At 38.0% G+C, this 19,647-nt stretch overlaps 2 protein-coding genes across 13 annotated transcripts in view; one reads left to right on the top strand and one right to left on the bottom strand.

Moving 5' to 3' along the window:
- LOC122091837 (TNF receptor-associated factor homolog 1b-like) overlaps positions 1 to 10,312 on the bottom strand; it is a 35,956-nt gene extending 25,644 nt beyond the window's left edge. Inside the window, exons 1-6 of one of the 3 annotated variants that reach the window (XM_042662005.1) lie at positions 10,115 to 10,312; positions 9,181 to 9,395; positions 3,833 to 3,944; positions 691 to 779; positions 524 to 592; positions 282 to 411 (exon numbers count right to left, since the gene is read on the bottom strand). In XM_042662005.1, coding sequence (XP_042517939.1) covers positions 282 to 411; positions 524 to 592; positions 691 to 779; positions 3,833 to 3,944; positions 9,181 to 9,358 — 578 coding nt within the window. In that variant the 5' untranslated portion in view covers positions 9,359 to 9,395; positions 10,115 to 10,312. Of the gene's footprint in view, positions 1 to 281; positions 412 to 523; positions 593 to 690; positions 780 to 3,832; positions 3,945 to 9,180; positions 9,403 to 10,114 lie in introns of all 3 variants that reach the window. The other 2 variants (XM_042662006.1, XM_042662008.1) reach the window with 2 other exon arrangements.
- A 3,757-nt stretch (positions 10,313 to 14,069) lies between these two features.
- LOC122091685 overlaps positions 14,070 to 19,647 on the top strand; it is a 45,814-nt gene continuing 40,236 nt past the window's right edge. For 5 of the 10 annotated variants that reach the window (XM_042661736.1, XM_042661733.1, XM_042661740.1 and 2 more), the window contains exon 1: positions 14,073 to 14,263. The gene's annotated coding sequence lies outside the window, so the exon portion shown is untranslated. Of the gene's footprint in view, positions 14,382 to 16,082; positions 16,131 to 19,647 lie in introns of those variants that run through there. The other 5 variants (XM_042661738.1, XM_042661739.1, XM_042661743.1 and 2 more) reach the window with 4 other exon arrangements.

A 19,647-nucleotide genomic window follows, 5' to 3' on the forward strand; every position in this document is an offset into this window, starting at 1 on the left:
AATGGTTATGATGATAGATGGATAAAAAGGCAGGTACCCTAATATGAGACAAATACAAGCTTTCAGACTCGATGAATCCCAAAAAAAATAAAAAGATTTAGGATTCGAGGGTTATACAGAAATTTGTAATTTGAGACTGCTTAAAATTTCTAGTGGGCATATATAAATTTTGTAAATGTTACAACAGAAATCTATTTGTTCCTATTTGGGCATAACATGATTACTCACATTTGTCTTTATAGTGACATGCCAACAACATGGATAAAAAATTTTGGAAGTACCTAATAACTTGGACTTGAGCCTTTATAATGAGAGTGTCACCAACAATAAAACCATCTTGAACCTTTGACAACTCCATAAACTTTTTCCACCCCCAATCGTGCTCTTTCTTCCAGAACCGGTGCAATGTATCTGCATACTTCCATCAGCAACATTAGCATCAAAACCATTTTTGGACTCGCACATGCACGTGGGTGAGGAAGAAAGAAGCTACATTATAGCAACTAAACAAGAAGAAACAGACCTGAGTATTTGGATTTCTTTGGCTCTTTATTCACCACAGCTATTGTAAACTGAGCAAAATGACTCCATCCTGTTGTTGGAACAGAAGAGAAGTTATACAAAATCAGTTACAAAAGACAAAGAATAGTTGGTAACCTAGAATTATGGAAGTCAAAAAGTATATCAAACCTGGGAGAAGCTTATCATGATTAGCAACACAAAGAAACAAAGAAAGATGGTTGCAAACATCGCATCCTTGTGGGTAGATCAAAATATACCTGCGAACACATTTTTTAGAGATTCAATCATATTGAATAAATGAAGCAATCTCTGCATGCAGCTAACTGACACTTGACAACATACTCAGAGGTATGGCATTGATTACACTGAGACATTCCCTCCAGTTGTACGCCTTAACTCTGTTCGAGTTCTGATATCCTTAGTTGTTAATCTTGATTGGCCTTTGTTTTTCAACTTGATATAAAAAATGTCTTCTTATATCGCGATTTAGAACAGGAGGAGTATATAAGCAATCTCCTAGGTATGTTTCTCAGGGGGAGAATGCATCAAAGGTTTGCATTCCCGATTTTGTATATGGATGATATCACCATTTCTGGTGATGACTCCCCTGGAATTGAGGATGTCAAGGCATATCTACGGCGACATTTTCAGATGAAAGATCTGGGAATACTCTGATATTTCTTGGGTATTGACTTTGTTCCTAGTACAAAGTGAATCAGTTTATGCTTGGTCTCCTCTCTGAAACTGGGATGTTAGGTTCTAAACATGTGCACACTCCTATGGATCCTCATTCGAAACTTGCGTGTGATGACAAAGACTTTGTGGATAAACATCAGTACAGGTGACTTATTGGCAGACTTATTTATCTAACCGTTACTCAACCTGATATTCCATTTATTTAATTAGTTGGTTTATAGAAACTCCTAAACAAGCCCACTAGGAGGCTGCTTGTCATATTTTGAGGTATCTCAAAGGCACTCTTGGGAAGGTCTTATTTATCACTATCATGTTAGTATTGATATTACAAGCTACTCTGATGTAGGCTGGGTTGGTGTTAATGGTGATCGTAGATCTACTACTGAGTATTGTACATTCCTTGGAGGAAATCTTGTTACCTAGAGGAGTAAGAAGCAAACTACAATGGCCCGGTCAAGTGCAAAGGCTAAATACAGAGCTATGGCACATACGACAGCCAAAATGATGTGGTTAAAATCTTTGATTCAAGAGTTGGGGTCTTTAGTTGATATGCCTAAGAATATGTATTGTGACAATCAAGCTGCAAATTTATATTGCCAGCAATTCAATATTCCATAAGAGGACCAAGCATATTGAGGTCAACCATCATTTTGTGAGAAATGATGTTCTATATAAGCTAATTTCTACTATGTCTGTTAACACATCCAATCAACTTGGCAATAGGTTCACTAAGGCGTTTTCCGAGCGTGCCTTTGTTTCTCAATGGTTGTTCCAAGCTGGGTACAACAACAACAAACTCAACCTTATTCCAGCCTAATGAGTCAGCTACATGGATCCATGTAAAAACAAAATAGGAGAAATGAAAGTAAAAGGAAAGAAGCCTAGCACCATCAAGTCAGGAAAATCTCAGCTAAATGGGGTTGGCTACATGGATCCTTGCCTTCCAATTGGCTCTATCCGAGGTCATACTTGGGACAAGGTCTAGGCTATGCATGTCATTCCTCACTACTTCCCTATGGTCATTTTAGGCCTGCCCCTAGCTCTTTTAGCTCCTTCAAGCGAAATTACACCACCCTTCCTTACCAAAGCATCCGAGGCCTCTGTTATACGTGACCATGCCACCTCAAGCGATTTTATCAGAGCTTGTCATTGATCGGGGCAACTCCCAAATCAGCTCTAATACATTCATTCCTTACTTTGTCCTTTCTCGTTTTGCCACTCATCCATCTTTGTCTTGAGGGTGTTTACTCTAAGTTTAAGTTGAACTGTGTAATTAGACTCTGACCGACTCTTAGAAGGAAAGGAATACACAATATAGACTACTGCTAAAACACGAAAGCCTAATCTCTAGTCCTATCGTGTTCTGGAGTTCCCCCCCCTTCTCTCTCGTTCTTGCTTTCTTTTCTCTTCATCTTTTCCCTTCTCTCTTTACCTAGGACAACTGTTTATCCTATTCTCTGCAGCTAGTCTCCATGGTATCTATTGCAGTTAAGATTGTCTGATTGAGCCAATCGGGCTTCAGAAGACTCCATTGTGTCCCATAGTTGGGTTCTATGGACCTTGTAATGGGCCTATGTTGCAAACCTACATTAGGGGTCTTAATAATGTACTCGGGATTAAGTATATATATATATATATATAAGATTGTCTGGGTCCCATGTGTGGTTAACTAAGTTTAGTCTAGAAAGAATCTTTTTTAGTTAGTATTTGGGTTGGCTTAGGATACTTAATAGTTGGAGTTCTACTCTCAATCTATTTACTTGATTCAGTATGTTAAGAGTGACTAGGAGTCCTTTTATGAGCCAATTTAGCATTTTAGAAGATTTTTACGTAATAAACATCTCCCCATCAATTGCAGATGATTTGAGCAATGAATGAGTTCTTTAAAGAGTTTTGAAGCGATTAAGCTTTGCATATGGGATTATTATCCCAAACCTGCAGATGATTTGAGTAATGAATGAGTTCTTTAAAGAGTTTTGAAGCTATTAAGCTTGGCATATGGGATTAGTATCCCAAACCTGATTTCTTCTATTCTCTTTTGTTCTCTCTCCTCTATCTCATCCTTGAGATTCCCTTTCTTCCCCTCACCCTTGCAATTCCCTTTCTTCCCTATCTTGCGGATCCACTGCTAGCAGTCTCTTTCTTTCTATCTTAAAAGAAAACCCACCACTAGCAGATCCTCTAATCAATCTGCATTAGTACCATTTATCCAACACTACAGTAAAGGAAATTATTGATACCAAAGTACGATAAATTGAGACACTTTTCATATATCATTGAAGTGGCATTCTTCTCTAAGTGATCACATGAATATTGCTTTCACACAATTTTCTTGTGACCACATTATACATTAGTATCCAATCCTCCATTACGTCATTACCCAAATTGACCTGCTCAAAGATTTAAAAAAAAAAAAAAAAAAAAGGCCCTACATGCAAAGGTGTGACGAACTAGCTGTCATAACCAAAAGACATGCAAACTATTCATTGGGAGGAAGGGGGAAGGAAACGAAAAGGAACATAAGAATGGCACAGAGAAGACTTGTAGAACAAAATTGAAGTAAAAGTACATGCATAGGCATTAAATAAACCAGATAAAGAACGAAACCCCATACCATTTGTAACCGCCAACCTCAAATGCATTACTCCGAAGTTCTCTTTTGTTAATCTGTGAAAAGTTCTCTATCTTCCATGTAAATTTTCCATAGAGCTCAGATGGTTTTGGCCCTATATGTATATAACAGAAATCAACTCAGCAAAAATTCCATCCAAATGATAGCTTGAATAATTTGATGAAAAAGAAACAGTAGCCTTAAATTTACCAGGAGTGAAAGACTTAAGGGTGGAATGTGTACAACTAGCCACCAAATCTGTATTTCCTTGGATAAGAAACTAAGTATATGTTGAAACAATAACCAGGCCTAGTTTATATTAAACGTAGTATGCTGATCAATCTCTCATCTCAATTGCAACAAACGTTACAAGGGATGAACCGTGAGCAGAGATTGAGCTCAACATTCCAGTTCAATAGCCAAGTTGAAAATCCCAAGGTCAGACTTAGGACCACTCATTTGAACATATTATATTTTATCATGATTAATAAATAAAATTAGTGAATATTGATGGATTTGAGGCTAATTTTCCTCATTAATCATAATAGTTTCAACTAAGGGTTTTGGGTCAGGGGCTGTTTGGACTTGAAAAATTAGGATCCAATGGACTTCCACCAAGTAAATACTTACAAGTGAAAGTGTGTCTAATGTACCTTTATTTAACTATGACAGCTTTCGCTAATCAATACGTTGAAAAATGAAAATTATGTCCCGTTTTCAATAAATATTCCCAGTGTGTAGCAGAACCTCGTTACCATACACAATAATTCGATTTACAAATGCACAGTACAGAAATGTTTCAATTATTCATTCAAAAATTTTCACAAAAAAATGAGATCAGGGAATATCAAGGTATATATATATATATATATTCATGCCATTTATATTTCGCATGTTGTTCAGGAAAATAGGGTATTCAAATTTGTATATATAGTACAAATTTTGAATGATTTTACCATGAATTTTCCAAAACCAATATCGTTCCTGTTGTACGCAAACATTTGAAAAAGAACAAGTACGATATGCTGTACTTGTTAATGGTAAGAGAAAGACAAATTTAAAATTTTACAAAGATATAAGAAGTAAGGGTATAACTAAGACGCAAACAACAAACGAATTTTCTAACTAAGCACAAAATTTGTCCTCCGGTAATTCTAACAAAGAAGTCATGACATAACTTTTCGATAGACATGGGCTGTTCATATACATTGTTATGAACCCTACCTAATAGCTCAAACTTTTGGGACATGCGGTTGACCAGATGTGTTAAAAACAGGGAGCCTAAGCCCCGTCCAGTCTGAAACAGTCTCTCTAAAAGCAAACAAACCACCTAAACTTAGGCACCTTTCCAACCACCTCCATCATTAACCTTATTGACTTGGTAAAACTTTAAAGAAACCTAAAAGCATTGATATTGCCGCATTCCCACAAAAATTACAGAAATGCATAAAGACCTTGGCAGAAAAAAAAATACTAAAAATCTTAGGGGTTCCAACAGAAACAAATAAAACTTCTACAAAAAAAAAAAAAAGTAGTGACCATATCCAAGGCCAAATGAATGTAATTTTCCTCAATGTTCACAAACTGAATGTTGATGCACGCTTAATGCATATAGCCATTTCAAGATAAATTTCAACAAGGTCGCTTTCCATTTGATGTGTTATGGCCATGTTCAACGGAGGCCTTGGGATGCATAAGTGATCTGATTCAGATTGAAGGATCTAAAAGAGCTAGGTACAGGCCTAAAATGACCATAGGAGAAGTAGTGAGGAAAGAGACATGCATAGTTTAGGTCTTGTCCCACTTATGACATCGAATAGAGCTGATTGGAAGGCAAGGATCCATATAGCCAACCCCATTTAGGTGGGATTTTTCTGAGTTGTTGTTGTTGTGTCCCTTTTCTTTTACTTTTATTGTTCTTTTTTGTGTTTGCACATATCCATTTAGCCGATCCCATTTGATTGGGATGAGGATATGTTGTTATTGTTGTTGCTTTAGTTGTCCCAGCTAACATTTTCTTCTTATTTTATCAACAGGAAGCAGTAAATAGATTTGTACTCATTATATCTGAAACCATGCAAGTACTGAATTGCATGCATATCATCACGACATGTACAGTATTTATTTCTGCACACACACACCTCAAAAAAAAAAAAAAAGCAGACCCTTGGTTTTCCCAAAAGCATGCACCAACCTAGCACCAAAGGGTTCCCTAACAACCACACAGAACGTTTTTGTAGGCAAATTTTAATTTAGATGATGAGACCCAACATTCTAACATATTTTTAGTAAACCTCAACTCAAATTTTTCCCCTTTTTTTTCCGAATTCACTGATGATTGTGTGCCACTATCTGAGCAGATTTTTGGTATACCCCAAGAATTATCATCAAGAACCTTCTTATTTCTTTGCAAATTCACCAATGAGTGTGTCTGTAATCATTCTCCTAAATACTTTATAGCACGCCATTCATTAATAGTGTCATGCAATTTGGTGTCACCTGCTCAATAAAAATACTTGAAAGTTTAAATAATAGCTCCAAGTGATTCTGGCCACTACACAGTGAACAAGGAGAAGGTTCGCCTTCTGCTTGTAGCCCTCGAATCTCATAGAAATATCATATGATGCCCCAAAACCAATCCCCTTGTAAGTGATCCAAAGTTAGCACCAAGGGCGGCTAGTGGGATAGGAAGTCCTCCAAATATAAGGTACTTAACAGAAATCTTAAAGACCTTTTAAAATGCACTCATAGTATTACTAGATTATAACATCCACATTGCGCTGTCCATCTATGTTCCTATGCTGTCCAGATCACTTTACTAAAGGTTCACACTAAGCAAAGAATTGAAACCATCCTCCCATTGGCACAGGAAAAATGGCATCACATTATCAACTGGTAGTGGACATATACTTGGGTAGAAATCTTCAAGCTTCCTCCTTTTCCACCCATGAATCTTCCAATTTCTCAACCTCTATATTCTCCCTCTTTCCCACTACTCATATAATTCATGAAGGCATGTTCCTCTTTTTTGTTTCATAATATATTCCACAGACACAATCCATAACTTGAGATCACCTTCCTAGAGTTTCAACCTAAAAACCCACCCCAATTTTGTGTTCTACCCACAGCATTCACAAAGCATCCAACAGCTTAATCTTCATAACCACTCAAATATCCATGCATTTATCGTCAAAACTGGCAGTCCACTGCCAAACATCAAACATCAAATCTTCCCAGCCTAAAAACAAATATACAGTTGAATGCAGAAATTTCACTCCTCCCTTACTCCCCAACAAACACAAAATGAAAATTCCACATATAACTTCCAATTGTTTTTTACCACGGATACGCAGATCATAGTATTGACATAAAGTACATTTGTAAACCCATATTTTTGTCCTACAAGAGTGATTCATCCGAAAGGATGATAGGAAATAGGTATCTTCTTCCAACCCACAAGTCTCCTCTCCATCTCCCAAGACCAAATTGCAGATTTACCTAGATCCAGTGTTTACATTATTGCGATCCCACATATGAAATAAAAGTTGGCTTACATGGACCCGTTTCCTATGGAAGCTCTTCTTCAAAATCCAGTTAATGTTGCAATATTTCTCAACATTGCCACGCAATTCAGCTGCCTGGCTACCGTATAGACCCATAAAACAAGTGTCTCAACAGCATATTGCAGTGAGGAATCGTAGGAGTGCCTCCTCTAATCTTCACCTTTAGACATCCCTCTCATCGTCCCCCATCATATCGATCCACACACTGGTCACTCATTACTGCATCTGCCATTATTAATGAGCATTCAAAAGGAAGCTGCAGAGATGCAACCATGTAACCACCCTCTAAATACCCATCACAGTCCCTGTAAAATTAAGCGAGTTAAAAAAACTAACCCTCTAAAAAAAAAGCTGCCTTTGCTATCAATACTGATTAACCCCAATAAAAAAGTTAGCAATAAAGAGAGGATTTATAAGGAGAGGAGGAAATTACAAAGAGGATAACTAATCAAACTATCAAAGTATGATCAAACAGGTATGACCGTATGAAAAGAACATATGCTGTACTTGGCCCAGCAGAATGCTGAAATTTCAGAATTCAGAAAAAAAACTTCCCCCCTTTTTCGTTCTGGAGGAGGTAGCTGGTGGAAGCACACGTCTGCTTCTTCCCCCCCTCTTCTTTCTTTAGCAACAGTATTGGTTGAGACACTCAGCAGAAATTGTTTTTTCACATGGTAACCAAATATCACAAGACCCACTGAATCACTCCATAATCTCAAAAGTGGTGTGCCTTTGATCCAACCAAACATGGCCAAAGCCAACATATAAAAGGGAAAAAGGAAAATAGTAAACCCTGGAAGCAATTCAAATGTAACAGAGGCCACCTGAAAATTAAATAAGCAAAACGCCAGTATGGAAACAATACTCCTACCTAAAGAATGGGCTAGCATCCCTTTGTATGCATCATGAGAAACAGAGCAAATGAAAAATGTAAGGACAAAAATATTGCACGTCAATCAACTTAAAGGTAATTATCTTTTCGTTTTTTGAATAGTCCCACCACAGTGCATCACAATATTATAACATGGATTAAGTTCACAATAACTGCTACTTATAGTGCATCACAATATTATAACATGGATTAAGTCTACAATAACTGCTACTTATAACTGCATTTGCCATATTAAAAAGACTTGTGCTGCAACATAGACATATGTCAATGGAAGACCATGTTCCCTTGATCATGTTGGCTTACTTGACAAGCAGAAAGAGATAAAAATAAAACAGCCATTGAGCATATTTTAAAGACCGTATTTAAATTGTTCACAAAGTTTATAAACGCATTACATTTGGACTTTTTCATACAGACGTGCCCCCATCTGATGATAGTTGGGCACTTGTTACTGTTAGTAACCTATACGCAGTCTACCATCGACTTTCTCCAGCAAAGCAGACAAACAGTAAAGCATGCCCTAGATTACTAATACTCCACCAAGTACTACAAATAAGAGACAGGATCACAGAATCTATACAAACTCTCCTAAGAAAAAACAGAAAAAAAATAAACACAATTCATACATCCTCCTTAATGGTCAGACACTCCATGCTACCAAGAGGCAATCAGATTGTACTGTGATCAGGAATTTGAAAACCAACCACAAGGGCACAAGGGCACAAGGGCATCCTCCCCCCACCCAGGAATAAAAAGAGGTTGAGTTTGTGGATATTATATACAATAGGTAAAACGCCTAGTTGCAAGTTGTGACACGATTGTCAGGAAAACACAATGAGGTTACAAGATAAAGAGAGGGAGACGCAAAGAGCAACTGAGACATAAGAGGAGCATACCACAATCATCATCGTCATCAGTGTCCCAGTAAGGAGGTGAAGTAGAAGGTGTTCCATTTTCAACCTGCTCAGAGGACCGCCATTCTGCCAGAGCTTCCCCAGATTGGCAACGCTGCCCACTTGAAATCCCCTCCGAAGACCTTCCAGCCCCATAGTCTTCGCTCACACTCCCAGCCATGACCCAGTCAAAAAATTATCCCCCCGACAATCTTCACCTGCGCCCTCCAGGAAATAACAAATGCGACAGTCAACGGCAATAGCAACTTCAAAACACCAAACTACATAGAGAGGAAAATTGTGCAGAAACTACTCGGTCTATTTAGATACCATCTTCATAATTCACAAAATTCATGACATAGAAGTATCACCACTGTGTCCATACATTCGGTTGAGTGAAAAACAATTAAGGCGGAAAATAAGCGCTCAAAGAGATATCACAATCGGTAGAACGGAAGACAAATGTTCTTTTTTCAATTAAAATTACCTCACGGTCCAGAATAGAAAACCCCCTCAAACATCCCCATTAACAGATTCAAAGGCCAGAGGCAAAAAACAAAGAATTCTTAAGCGAGAAAAATCTCGAACCCATTCGTTAAAACTCTCAGAAGTCAGAACCGGCAGTCCACATGCACAAAACGCATTCAGACAAATACTGAATTCATTGAAATCTACCTCGAGGAGGAAAACCATGAAATGGTAACAATAAGACTTTGCAAGACCTATAAAGATAATCTTACATCCATTAATTCCATGCAACCCCAATCCAATAAGCCCTAGAAACCTCCTCGGGACAAAAAGAAATAATCGAAAAGAAAATCCCCAAAACCCTAACCAAAACCCAATCGATACAGACGGACAGAAACGAATCTACAGATGATAAGGACATTTGGATCGGAGGAGAAAACATAGGCCTTGTCGAGTGAAAATCCCATACCTCTAATGCAGAACAAAGCTCGTCAATGGCGAACCGAAGCCGTTTTCTCCCCTTGTCAGGCGAGAAAACAGAGAAGGGAGAAAAGATTGGGGTCGGAAGGGCAGCAGAGCGAAGGCGAAATATAAAACAAAAAAATAGGGACTAATAACTCAATAACAGATATGGAAACAAGGGCTCTCTCTCTCTCTCTCCTCTGTCTCTCACACTCTCCTCCTCCGATAACGAAATAGAGTTAATCAGCAAACAAATAGTAATTTGGGTACTTTTGGTGTCACAGAATGTCGTGAGAATTTTAAAAGTCACCAAAATATTAATTTGGTATTTTTTATGTCACATTGTTCGTGAAAATTTTAAGAGTCACAGATAAATCTGAATCATTATTTTTCTCTAGGGAGAGTTTCTTGTGGGGAAATGTGGCCTCTACGCATATGCGATGGCCAATAGAAATACACAATGAAGCATCAACAGTAACATTTTTGTATTTCATGGGAGCCAGGCAATCATTTCGGCTCCCTTGTGTATGGGCCTAGGGGCCACACTCTCCCACATAAATCAGTTTCCCTTCTCTTTTTCTTTTTTTTTTTTTACCATCTAAATGTTGATCTTTACTTCGGCTTGGGAGATTGCATGATTGTGGTAGAGGGGGAAGCCAATCGTAGTAGAGTGTTGACCTAAGTCTTAGGTAGAGGTCGCATGTTTGATTGTCTCCGATCTAATGTTTGATATCCTATATTCCCCCTTGCTACCCTCTTCTCCTGGAGCTAGGATGCCACCCTTGGCCGCCCTCTTGGATTGCCATCCTAGTTGCCTATCGATTGAAATGAATAAATAATAATAATGAAAAAGGTTGGGCATGCTGCTAGTGTGCCCAACTCGTGTTACTCTCTCTCTCTCTCTCTCTTCTCTTTGGAAATGACCCCCATGCATCCCATGCTCCCTCATTGATTGAGCTGCTATCTCTATGGAAGCTAGTGGTGTGCCAACCATCTCCCTCATAATAATTAAGGAAAAATAAGTATAGAAGGCAGCGTGGCATCTACACCTAGACACGAGGAGGGGCTAGATAATTGTCTCGCCTCCATGAGAAATGGAAATCTCGTTGTTGTCGATGCTTTGTCATGTGCTCCCATTGGTCCCCATGCTTCCTTTTAGGGAACCATCTCCTTCATAGTTATGTCTAAATTATTGATACACGTGCACATACTTACACGAGATGCATGTCAATGCAAAAATAATTTGTTTACGTCAAACATAAAAAGCTATTTGGACTATGGAATTTGAGCACATGTTATCTAGACCATGTGCTCTCCAATAGTATGAACAAATTCATTTTTTGTGAGAGAGATTGTGCTACATAATTGCACACCCACTACACTAGTGACTATGCCAGTGGGAGTGTGTGCACATGCATCCAACCTTAGGGTTAGCGACAACTTTTCATGGCATTCTATGTATGAGTTTAGAGGGTGCAACCGGGTAGCATTATTCTCCTTCCACCCCCCCACCACTTTTTTTTTTTTTTTTAATAAGTCATCTATCTATACAATAGAATAAATATTCAAATACATTGGGAAATTTTAAAAAATAACAAGGCAATGGTTTGTATATAGGGGGTGTCAATTCCAAGCCCACACCACTAGGCCTAACTGAGCTTGCCAAGTTTATGGCCTGACCTAAACCATCCTGTTTATAAATAGATGGTACAAGGTGCAAGGGGTAAGCCTGATGGGCCTCCCGATTGGCCCAGCTTGGCTCGGACTGACAAGTTTAGCCTGACCGTTTATGTATTTTGATTTTTTTTTTTTTATATATAATAGGGTATATATATACATATATTGTCAGTTATTGACTGTAATTAAGTGTAATATATTTTCAAATTTGTTTATGATTTAAAATTTAATAAAATAAATTAAAGGATCTTAAATCTAATAAAAGTAAAGATTGTTTAATGCTTTATTGGTACATTACCCCGTTTTAAGTTAGATTATAGCCCGATTAGTATGATCAAAGCCTGAAACCCAATTGAACCTGACATGACATCGACCGAGACCAATTCATTCCTTAAATAGATCGGTCATGGTTTGAGGACATAGGCCCACAAGACCTGGCTAGGCTTGATTGAGATCGGCTCGGTCCAACCTGATTGACACCCCTAGTATGTATGATTATTGTTGACTTTTCCACATGTATGTTACATGTGTTATTAATGGTGCGCGAACCTAGGGTGTTGCCCTAACTCTCATAATTTATGACCTTTGTCGCACATAAATCGTTGATTATGTGAACATATACCATGAAACTCTATAAATTTTCATGACTATCAAATCAAAACCCATGTCCCATAACATCCCCTTGTATATTAGTAACCCAAGACCCCTTGGCATTATCCACATTGACACCCATCATATGATCATGGTCCTAAGGTAGCATGCTAATATGGCATTTAAGATAAAAGTGGTCCAGCGCATCATATATATAGAAAGTTTGGGCATGCTAGCATTGTGCCTACCACCACGTTTGTCTCTCGCCTCCTCTTTTGGAAAAATCTCCCATGCCCCTTCCATCATAGCATCCCCATTGGTTGAGCCACTAATTCTAGGACAACTAGCGGCATGCCCAATCTTTTTTTTTTGTTTTTTCATAAGTGGGAGCTTGATACGGAGACTTGTAGGTAATTGGACACCATCTCCTTAGTGGTTAGCGTTTGGGGATGAGTTATACTCAAATCCCTAACAAGTGGTATAAAAACCAAGGTTTGGAGAGTTAGGGTGTGGCAAGGGCAAGGCACGAGAACCCTGTGTGCCTCCAATGATGAAATCGGAGATGATATTAGTGGCTCTCACGTGGAGGGGGAGATTATTAAGATTACACGCAATAAGCAAATATAATAATCCTACGTCAGAAGCAGGTAGCTTGATGTGAAGACTTACAAGTACTTAAACACCCTCTTCTTAATGAATGGCTTTTGAAAATGAGTTATACCAAAGCCCCTAACAAAATTTACTACATTCAATCCCCAAAACCCTTAAGGGTTGGTTAATTAGGTTTTCACTGAGGGAAATTTAATATCTTCTAAATCAAAAGTTTGAGGTTTGGCACATGGAAGCATCTTCAATGCATGAGGTGTGGGGTAACACGGTCTTCTCTCGCCCACCCGTGTATTGGTGTAAACAACACCAAACTAGCAAGGTTAGTTTTTCTCAAGAAAAAAAAAAAAACAATAAAATGACGTTGCCAACTACGTAGTGTATGCTAGCACTTTCATTGTCTATCTCCTCCCTCTTATATAATGATATCTATCCCTATTACATGATGAAAGAGATAAACATTGAGAGGCTTTAGCATGTGATAAAAATTGAGACACACTAGCAGTCTGATAGTGTCTTAAAAGGAAGGGCAAGAGAACCCTGTCCACTTGCATAGCTATTATGTCAACACACAAGTCAATTAGAGGATGCGTGGAGGCATACAAGTGGGGGTAATGCTGTCTTTCTACGACCACCTATGTCTAGGCATAGAGACACGCAAATGAACACAAAAAACACAGGTGAGTTGGGGTTGGAGGTGCCTACTCGCACCTTTTCCCTCATTGAAATCGAAGAAACTGAACTATACGATTTGTGATGTTTTCTATAATCCAAATAAAAGGAAAGTAATAACCAAACGCCTAAAAGGGAAAGAAGTAGTGGTTGCACATCAGCATATCTGAATATTTCAAGGGTTGTGCCAAAAAAAAAAAAAAGAAAAAAAAAGGAATATTTTAAGGGCAATTTGACCTTATATTGCTGGCGGGCCCCTATGGCTTTCCGCAGTACAAGTAGATGTAACACCTAAATGCCACCAACGGTTGAGATTCAATTTTATTGTTCATCCAAATCCACTACAGCGGTGGCCACCCTGAAAGCTGGAATATCGGCTGTGACGTACGTATAGCCACGTCGTTGGCATTTACATTTTTGGTGTGTCCGAACTCCGAACTCACTCCGAACTCCGAACTCGGAATGACGAAAACTCGAGTCGTAAATTCTATCGTGCTATTGGTAGCACGAGAGAGAGGTTATACGTTTCGTACCGAGAGAGAGCGAGAAATGCTTTTATCTGGCGCGAACTTCTCCAAATTTCATCTCTGTTGTTCTTGAAGATATTAGGGTAATCACTATCGCATTCACTCTCTCATTAACTTCTCCAAATTTCATGTCTGTTGTTCGTGAGGATATCAGGGCAATCACTATCGCATTTCCTGTATCATTTTCTTTGAAAACTTCGAGTGCGTGCTTCTTTGTTGGTTTTCATTTACTATTGCTTCATAAATGCATCCTTGCGATTGTTGGAATCCTAGGGTTTTTGAATTTTGATGTATGTAATATAATCGTCTGATCAGTTGAGTGTTCTTCCAGATGAAGATTTTGAGCACTGAGTTCGTGAAATTTTGGATTCTAGAACACTATCAGCCCATCTATTTTTATTCGGTCTTAAAATGGAGTTTAATTTATCCATCATTTTTTTCTGCTAGATTCTATCGAGTTTTGTCCTTAATTCATGTTGGGTATACCGTGTAAATAATTTCGTTGGAATGATTTCGGGGAATGGCTTTAGTATCTGTAGTTACAGTAGAAGTTAGTACTTAAGCTTTAAGACTGTAAAGCTTAAAGCTGAAATGTATGGTGGGAACTGGTGATAGGGTAAGGTTTTGAATAGGCTGAGTCTACCTTTTTGAGAAGGCAGAGGATGGGTTTATGGGACTGGAGATGGGTTCTGTAATAGGTGGACAATATAAAGCACAAGGAGTACTCCTCAACCATCTAGGTTGTAGATTATGGGTGAGGTGTGCAGCTGATTTGATAAGAAAACATGGGGAAGGAAGGCTGAACATGTAGTCATATATAAGGTATGGGAAATTCACATCACAAAACAAAATAATAACGGAATGAACTACAGTTAAAAATAGGGTTTATTGCAAGCATCAACAAGAACTATAATTTTAAAGCACCAACTGTTTGGGCAGCAAAATAGATTTAAAATCCCACTTCTAGAGCAATTAAAAGTTCAACTTACTACCTTGGCCAAATTCCTTGCCTACATGTATGCTACAATGCTTTGAAAAGTTCGGTTCCTTAATTTACCAACTATGAAGCACATGTCGATCCCCACTTTGAACTTAATAAAAACCTTTACGTTCTCTAATTTATGAAAGATCTGAACTCTAAAGGCCACTTTCTGATTTTGTAATCCATGACTCCAAATCAAGGCTCAAAAACTCGTTTCATTTATCTGTTTTAGTCAATCAAAACTACTGAAATTTTGTCGAAACAATGTATTTTTTCCATGTTTTACGCTTAGCCATTTTGGGGGGTTAGACGAAATGACTGAAATTAGAGAAGACGAAATGACTGAAATTAGAGAAAACGAAATGACCAAAGTTGTGTTTTTGTTTCGTGCTTTGCCTGTAATTTCATTTTGGTTAAAAAAAAAAAAAAGAAGGCGAAATGTCTGAAATTTTGCTGAGTCTGTGAACCATGCTCCGACTTACTAGTTTTTAAACTGGAATATGAAGAAACTTAATTCTAACAAACTAGCTCCATATTTATCTTATTCATGAAATAACCAATGCTAGGATGATTACTTAAATTGCTGTGTCAAAATGTTCAAGATATCCTTGGTAATTGGAAACTCCAATTGGGTCTTCATATTTTTCAAAGTGCGGGTAAGGCCCTCCTAATAATCAAGTATTTAAGGTGTAGTGAGGTTCAACATATCGGGTTTCGACCCTGGTCGAGACCAAAATTTTGGAAATTTCGAGGAAACCAGGGAAATTTTCCCACAATGGTGGAAACCTTGGTTTCGATCCCTAAACTGGAATTTTTTTTGTCTGATTTTTTGTATACATTATATTTTTGACATTTCTTGTTAGTGTACGATGTCTTGTATTCCATCGTAGTTTAATCCAGGGAGTATTGGTATAGGTGCCTCGATAGGCAGGACAACGGTCCCGCTTCTTGCCGAACCTCGTAAACCTGTATGCATTGTTTGTCCTTATTTTTTCATTATTTTCTGTATCGTTTTTGGGTTGCGTTTCTACATTTCTTACCTATTCAAAGAATTCATTTTATGAAAGAAAAAACACCTAAAGTGATACTTGTGGTGTTGACCCAAGTTTGCTAGTGTACATTGACTGAAGCTGTACTACTACTACATATATAAGTTACTAACTAAAATGGAAAATACATGATTAAAACAAACGAAACATAATACATAGGAATAAGGATGCAAAACAAATGATAAAAATTGAAATCATTCTACTATATTTATAAGTACACTGCACAAAAGAAAAATTGATATTTAGGGAAAATGGGGTTTATATTTTTTGCTCCAAGAACCGTTAATCAGGTGAATGTACTTTGGTTGTGTAAGATTCAAGTGTAGAATGAAAGATTGATGGAGACATTTCAAAATTTTGGGTGATTTCTTATGTCTCCCACTTCTTATAGTCTAAATAGGGGGGAGAGAAGTCGATTTTTGCAAAATGGGCTTGTTGAGACCAAAATGGTTGAACCTATTGAAATGGTCGAAATTTGGGACTTTTATTAGTACTAGTGTATTTCGTCTCGGTCTCCCTCGATATAGTTGAAATTTCGATCATTTTGGTTGAAATGTTGAACCGTGAGGTGTAGAAACGCAAGCCCAAAACAATGCAGAAAAGAATGGAAAAACAAGAACAAACAATCACACAACGCACATAGATTTACGGGGTTTGGCAAGATTGCCTACGTTTTCGGTGAGATGAGATCTTGCTTCATTATCAATGCAGACTAGGGTTACAGTGCTTGTCTTCATACCTCTCTCAACTTGCTTACAGAGAAAGAAAACATCGCTACAAACATATAACGAAGACCTATGTGGGAAATTTAAAAAAAATACCTATAAGCCTTAGAAAAATTTCCATATAGTGAAATCCTATGTCCCTTTGGAATTTTGGCCCACTTTTGCCGTAGATGGAATTAAAGGCATCAAATCCCCAACAATCTCTACCTTGACTTGAATTCTGTCGAGCCTCCTGTAGAGATAACTGTAGATGCCTTTATTCCCCGTACCTTCATAGATGTACAAATCAACACCTATTTGGTGCGTCCCTCATCTTCAACAATAACATTTAAAACCTCATTGTCAACAATGAGTAATATTAATCAAGTCCAAATAGGACTTAAACTTCTCTGTGGTGACCGGATTGCTAAGCATATCTGTAGGATTGAAATCTATATAAGTTTTCCTCAAGTAAATACTATATTTTGATACAAGCTCCCTGATCTTGTGAAGCCTTACATCAATATGCTTTGTCCTTGCATGAAATACCCAAATCTTTACAAGATGTATAGCACTCTGACTGTCACAATATAACATTATACCTTTTTGCTGCAACCCCAACTCACGAACCAATCCAGCCAACTAGACTCCTTCCTTGGTAGTCTCAACTGCAGTCATGTACTTTGCCTCTGTAGTGGACAATGCAACTGTGGATTGAAGCATCGCCCCCATGATATAGGTTCACCAGTTAGTGTAAATACATACCTTGTAGTAGACCTTCGCTTGTTTATATCACCGGAATAATCAGAATTGATATATACCGCCAACTCTGTGGAACTTCCCTTACCACTGAACATAACACCTATATCTCTAGTCTTTCTCAGATATCTGAAGATCTACTTAATTGCATTCCAATGCTCTTTCCCTGGATTACTCATGTATCTGCTAACAACATTGACTGTATGAGACTAATCTGGCCTGTTACAAACCATAACATACATGAGGCTTCCAACTGCGCTAGCATAAGGAACTTGAGACATATGCTCCACCTCCTCATGTATTGTAGCTCATTGCTTTTCAGATAACTTGAAGTGGCTAGCTAATGGAGTGCTAATCGCTTAGCCTTTTCCATGTTGAAACGCTCTAACACCTTTTCAACACACCTCTTTTGAGTTACCAAAAGTTTACCTGCACTTCTATCTCTGAGGATTTCCATACCAATGATCTTCTTCGCTGCACCAAGATCCTTCATCTCAAATTCAGCTATTAACATAGACTTTAAAGAGACTATATCATGCTTATTCTTTGCAGCAGTGAGCATGTCATCAACCTAAATCATCAACTGAAAAATAGAATTTTCACTTGACATTGATACACACAGCAATCATACTCACTTCTCGTGTAGCCAATCTGCACTATGTAGGAATCAAAGCGCTTGTACCACTGCCTAGGAGATTGCTTAAGACAATCAAGTGACCTGTTAAACAGACAAACATGTTCTTCCTTTCCCTGCACCTTGAAACCTTCAGGTTGCTTCATGTAAATTTGTTCCTCTAAGTCACCATGAAGATGTTGGAGTTTATGTAATATGTATGGGTACTTTAGGAACTGTCCTTATATTAAGGTGTTTTAAGTTGTTTTTTCATCTTTGATCTCCATAGGGGGTATTATGTAATTTTCCTATCTTAAGGCTAATATAGGTGAGGTGAGCATTCAGCTCACTCACATTTTGCACTCTTCTATTACTTTATTCTCTCAACTTCTCTCCTTCTTCTTCCTACATGTCTTCTCTTCATATTCCTCGTCACTAACCCTAATATCCTAACTTTCAACTGAAGAAATGCGGTCTTCACATCAACCTGTTTAAACTCTAAATTATACATGGCCACCAAAGCAAGTAATACCCGAATTGAAGTATTCTTCATCAATGGAGAGTCTATCCCCTCCTTCTATGCATGGCCCTTGGCTACAAGTTTGGCCTTATACCTCTCACTTTCCTTCTCAGACGTTGCTTCTTTCTTACGAAAGACCCATTTACACCCAATGGTTTTTCTTTCCTTGGGTTTTTTCGCAATCTCCCAAGCCTTTTTCTTTTATAAAGACTCCATTTCCTCCATTATAGCTATCATCCATTTATCACTCAAAGCATCCTGATAGGAAGATGGATCACATGCACCTACAGTGAGGGCATAAGCAACCATATCCTTAAACCCGTATCTTACAATCACAGGTGATTTGTGATAACGTTTCCCTTTACTGTTTCTCACGGTATAGAGAACTTCTATCGTCTCCAGCTGTCTTGGGAAGCCACTGATGACTCATTCTCTCCTACTATTTCTGACTCACTCAACTCTGCCTTCACAATAAAGCCGTCTTTATTTTCATCAACTGCTTGTGAACTGCAGTTTGACTTCACCATGTGAGACTCATCAAACACAACGTACCTGCTAACCACAACCTTTTGTGAACTTGGATCCCACAACTTGAATCCCTTTACACCTTTCTTAAAACCGAGAAAGATACACTGCTTAGATTTGAGTCTATCTTGGAACGATGATTATTCTGCAGATAAACATATGTTGAACAACCAAATATGTTTGGAATAGAATAATCTACTGGTTTTCCTTTTTATACCTCTTTGGGAATTTTGCAATCAATTGCCTCTGACGGAGATTTGTTAATGAGAAAACATGCCATATTCACTGTTTCTGTCAAAAAATTCTTGCTCAACC

This window comes from Macadamia integrifolia, chromosome 10, assembly GCF_013358625.1.
Source record: "Macadamia integrifolia cultivar HAES 741 chromosome 10, SCU_Mint_v3, whole genome shotgun sequence".
NCBI lineage: Eukaryota > Viridiplantae > Streptophyta > Magnoliopsida > Proteales > Proteaceae > Macadamia > Macadamia integrifolia.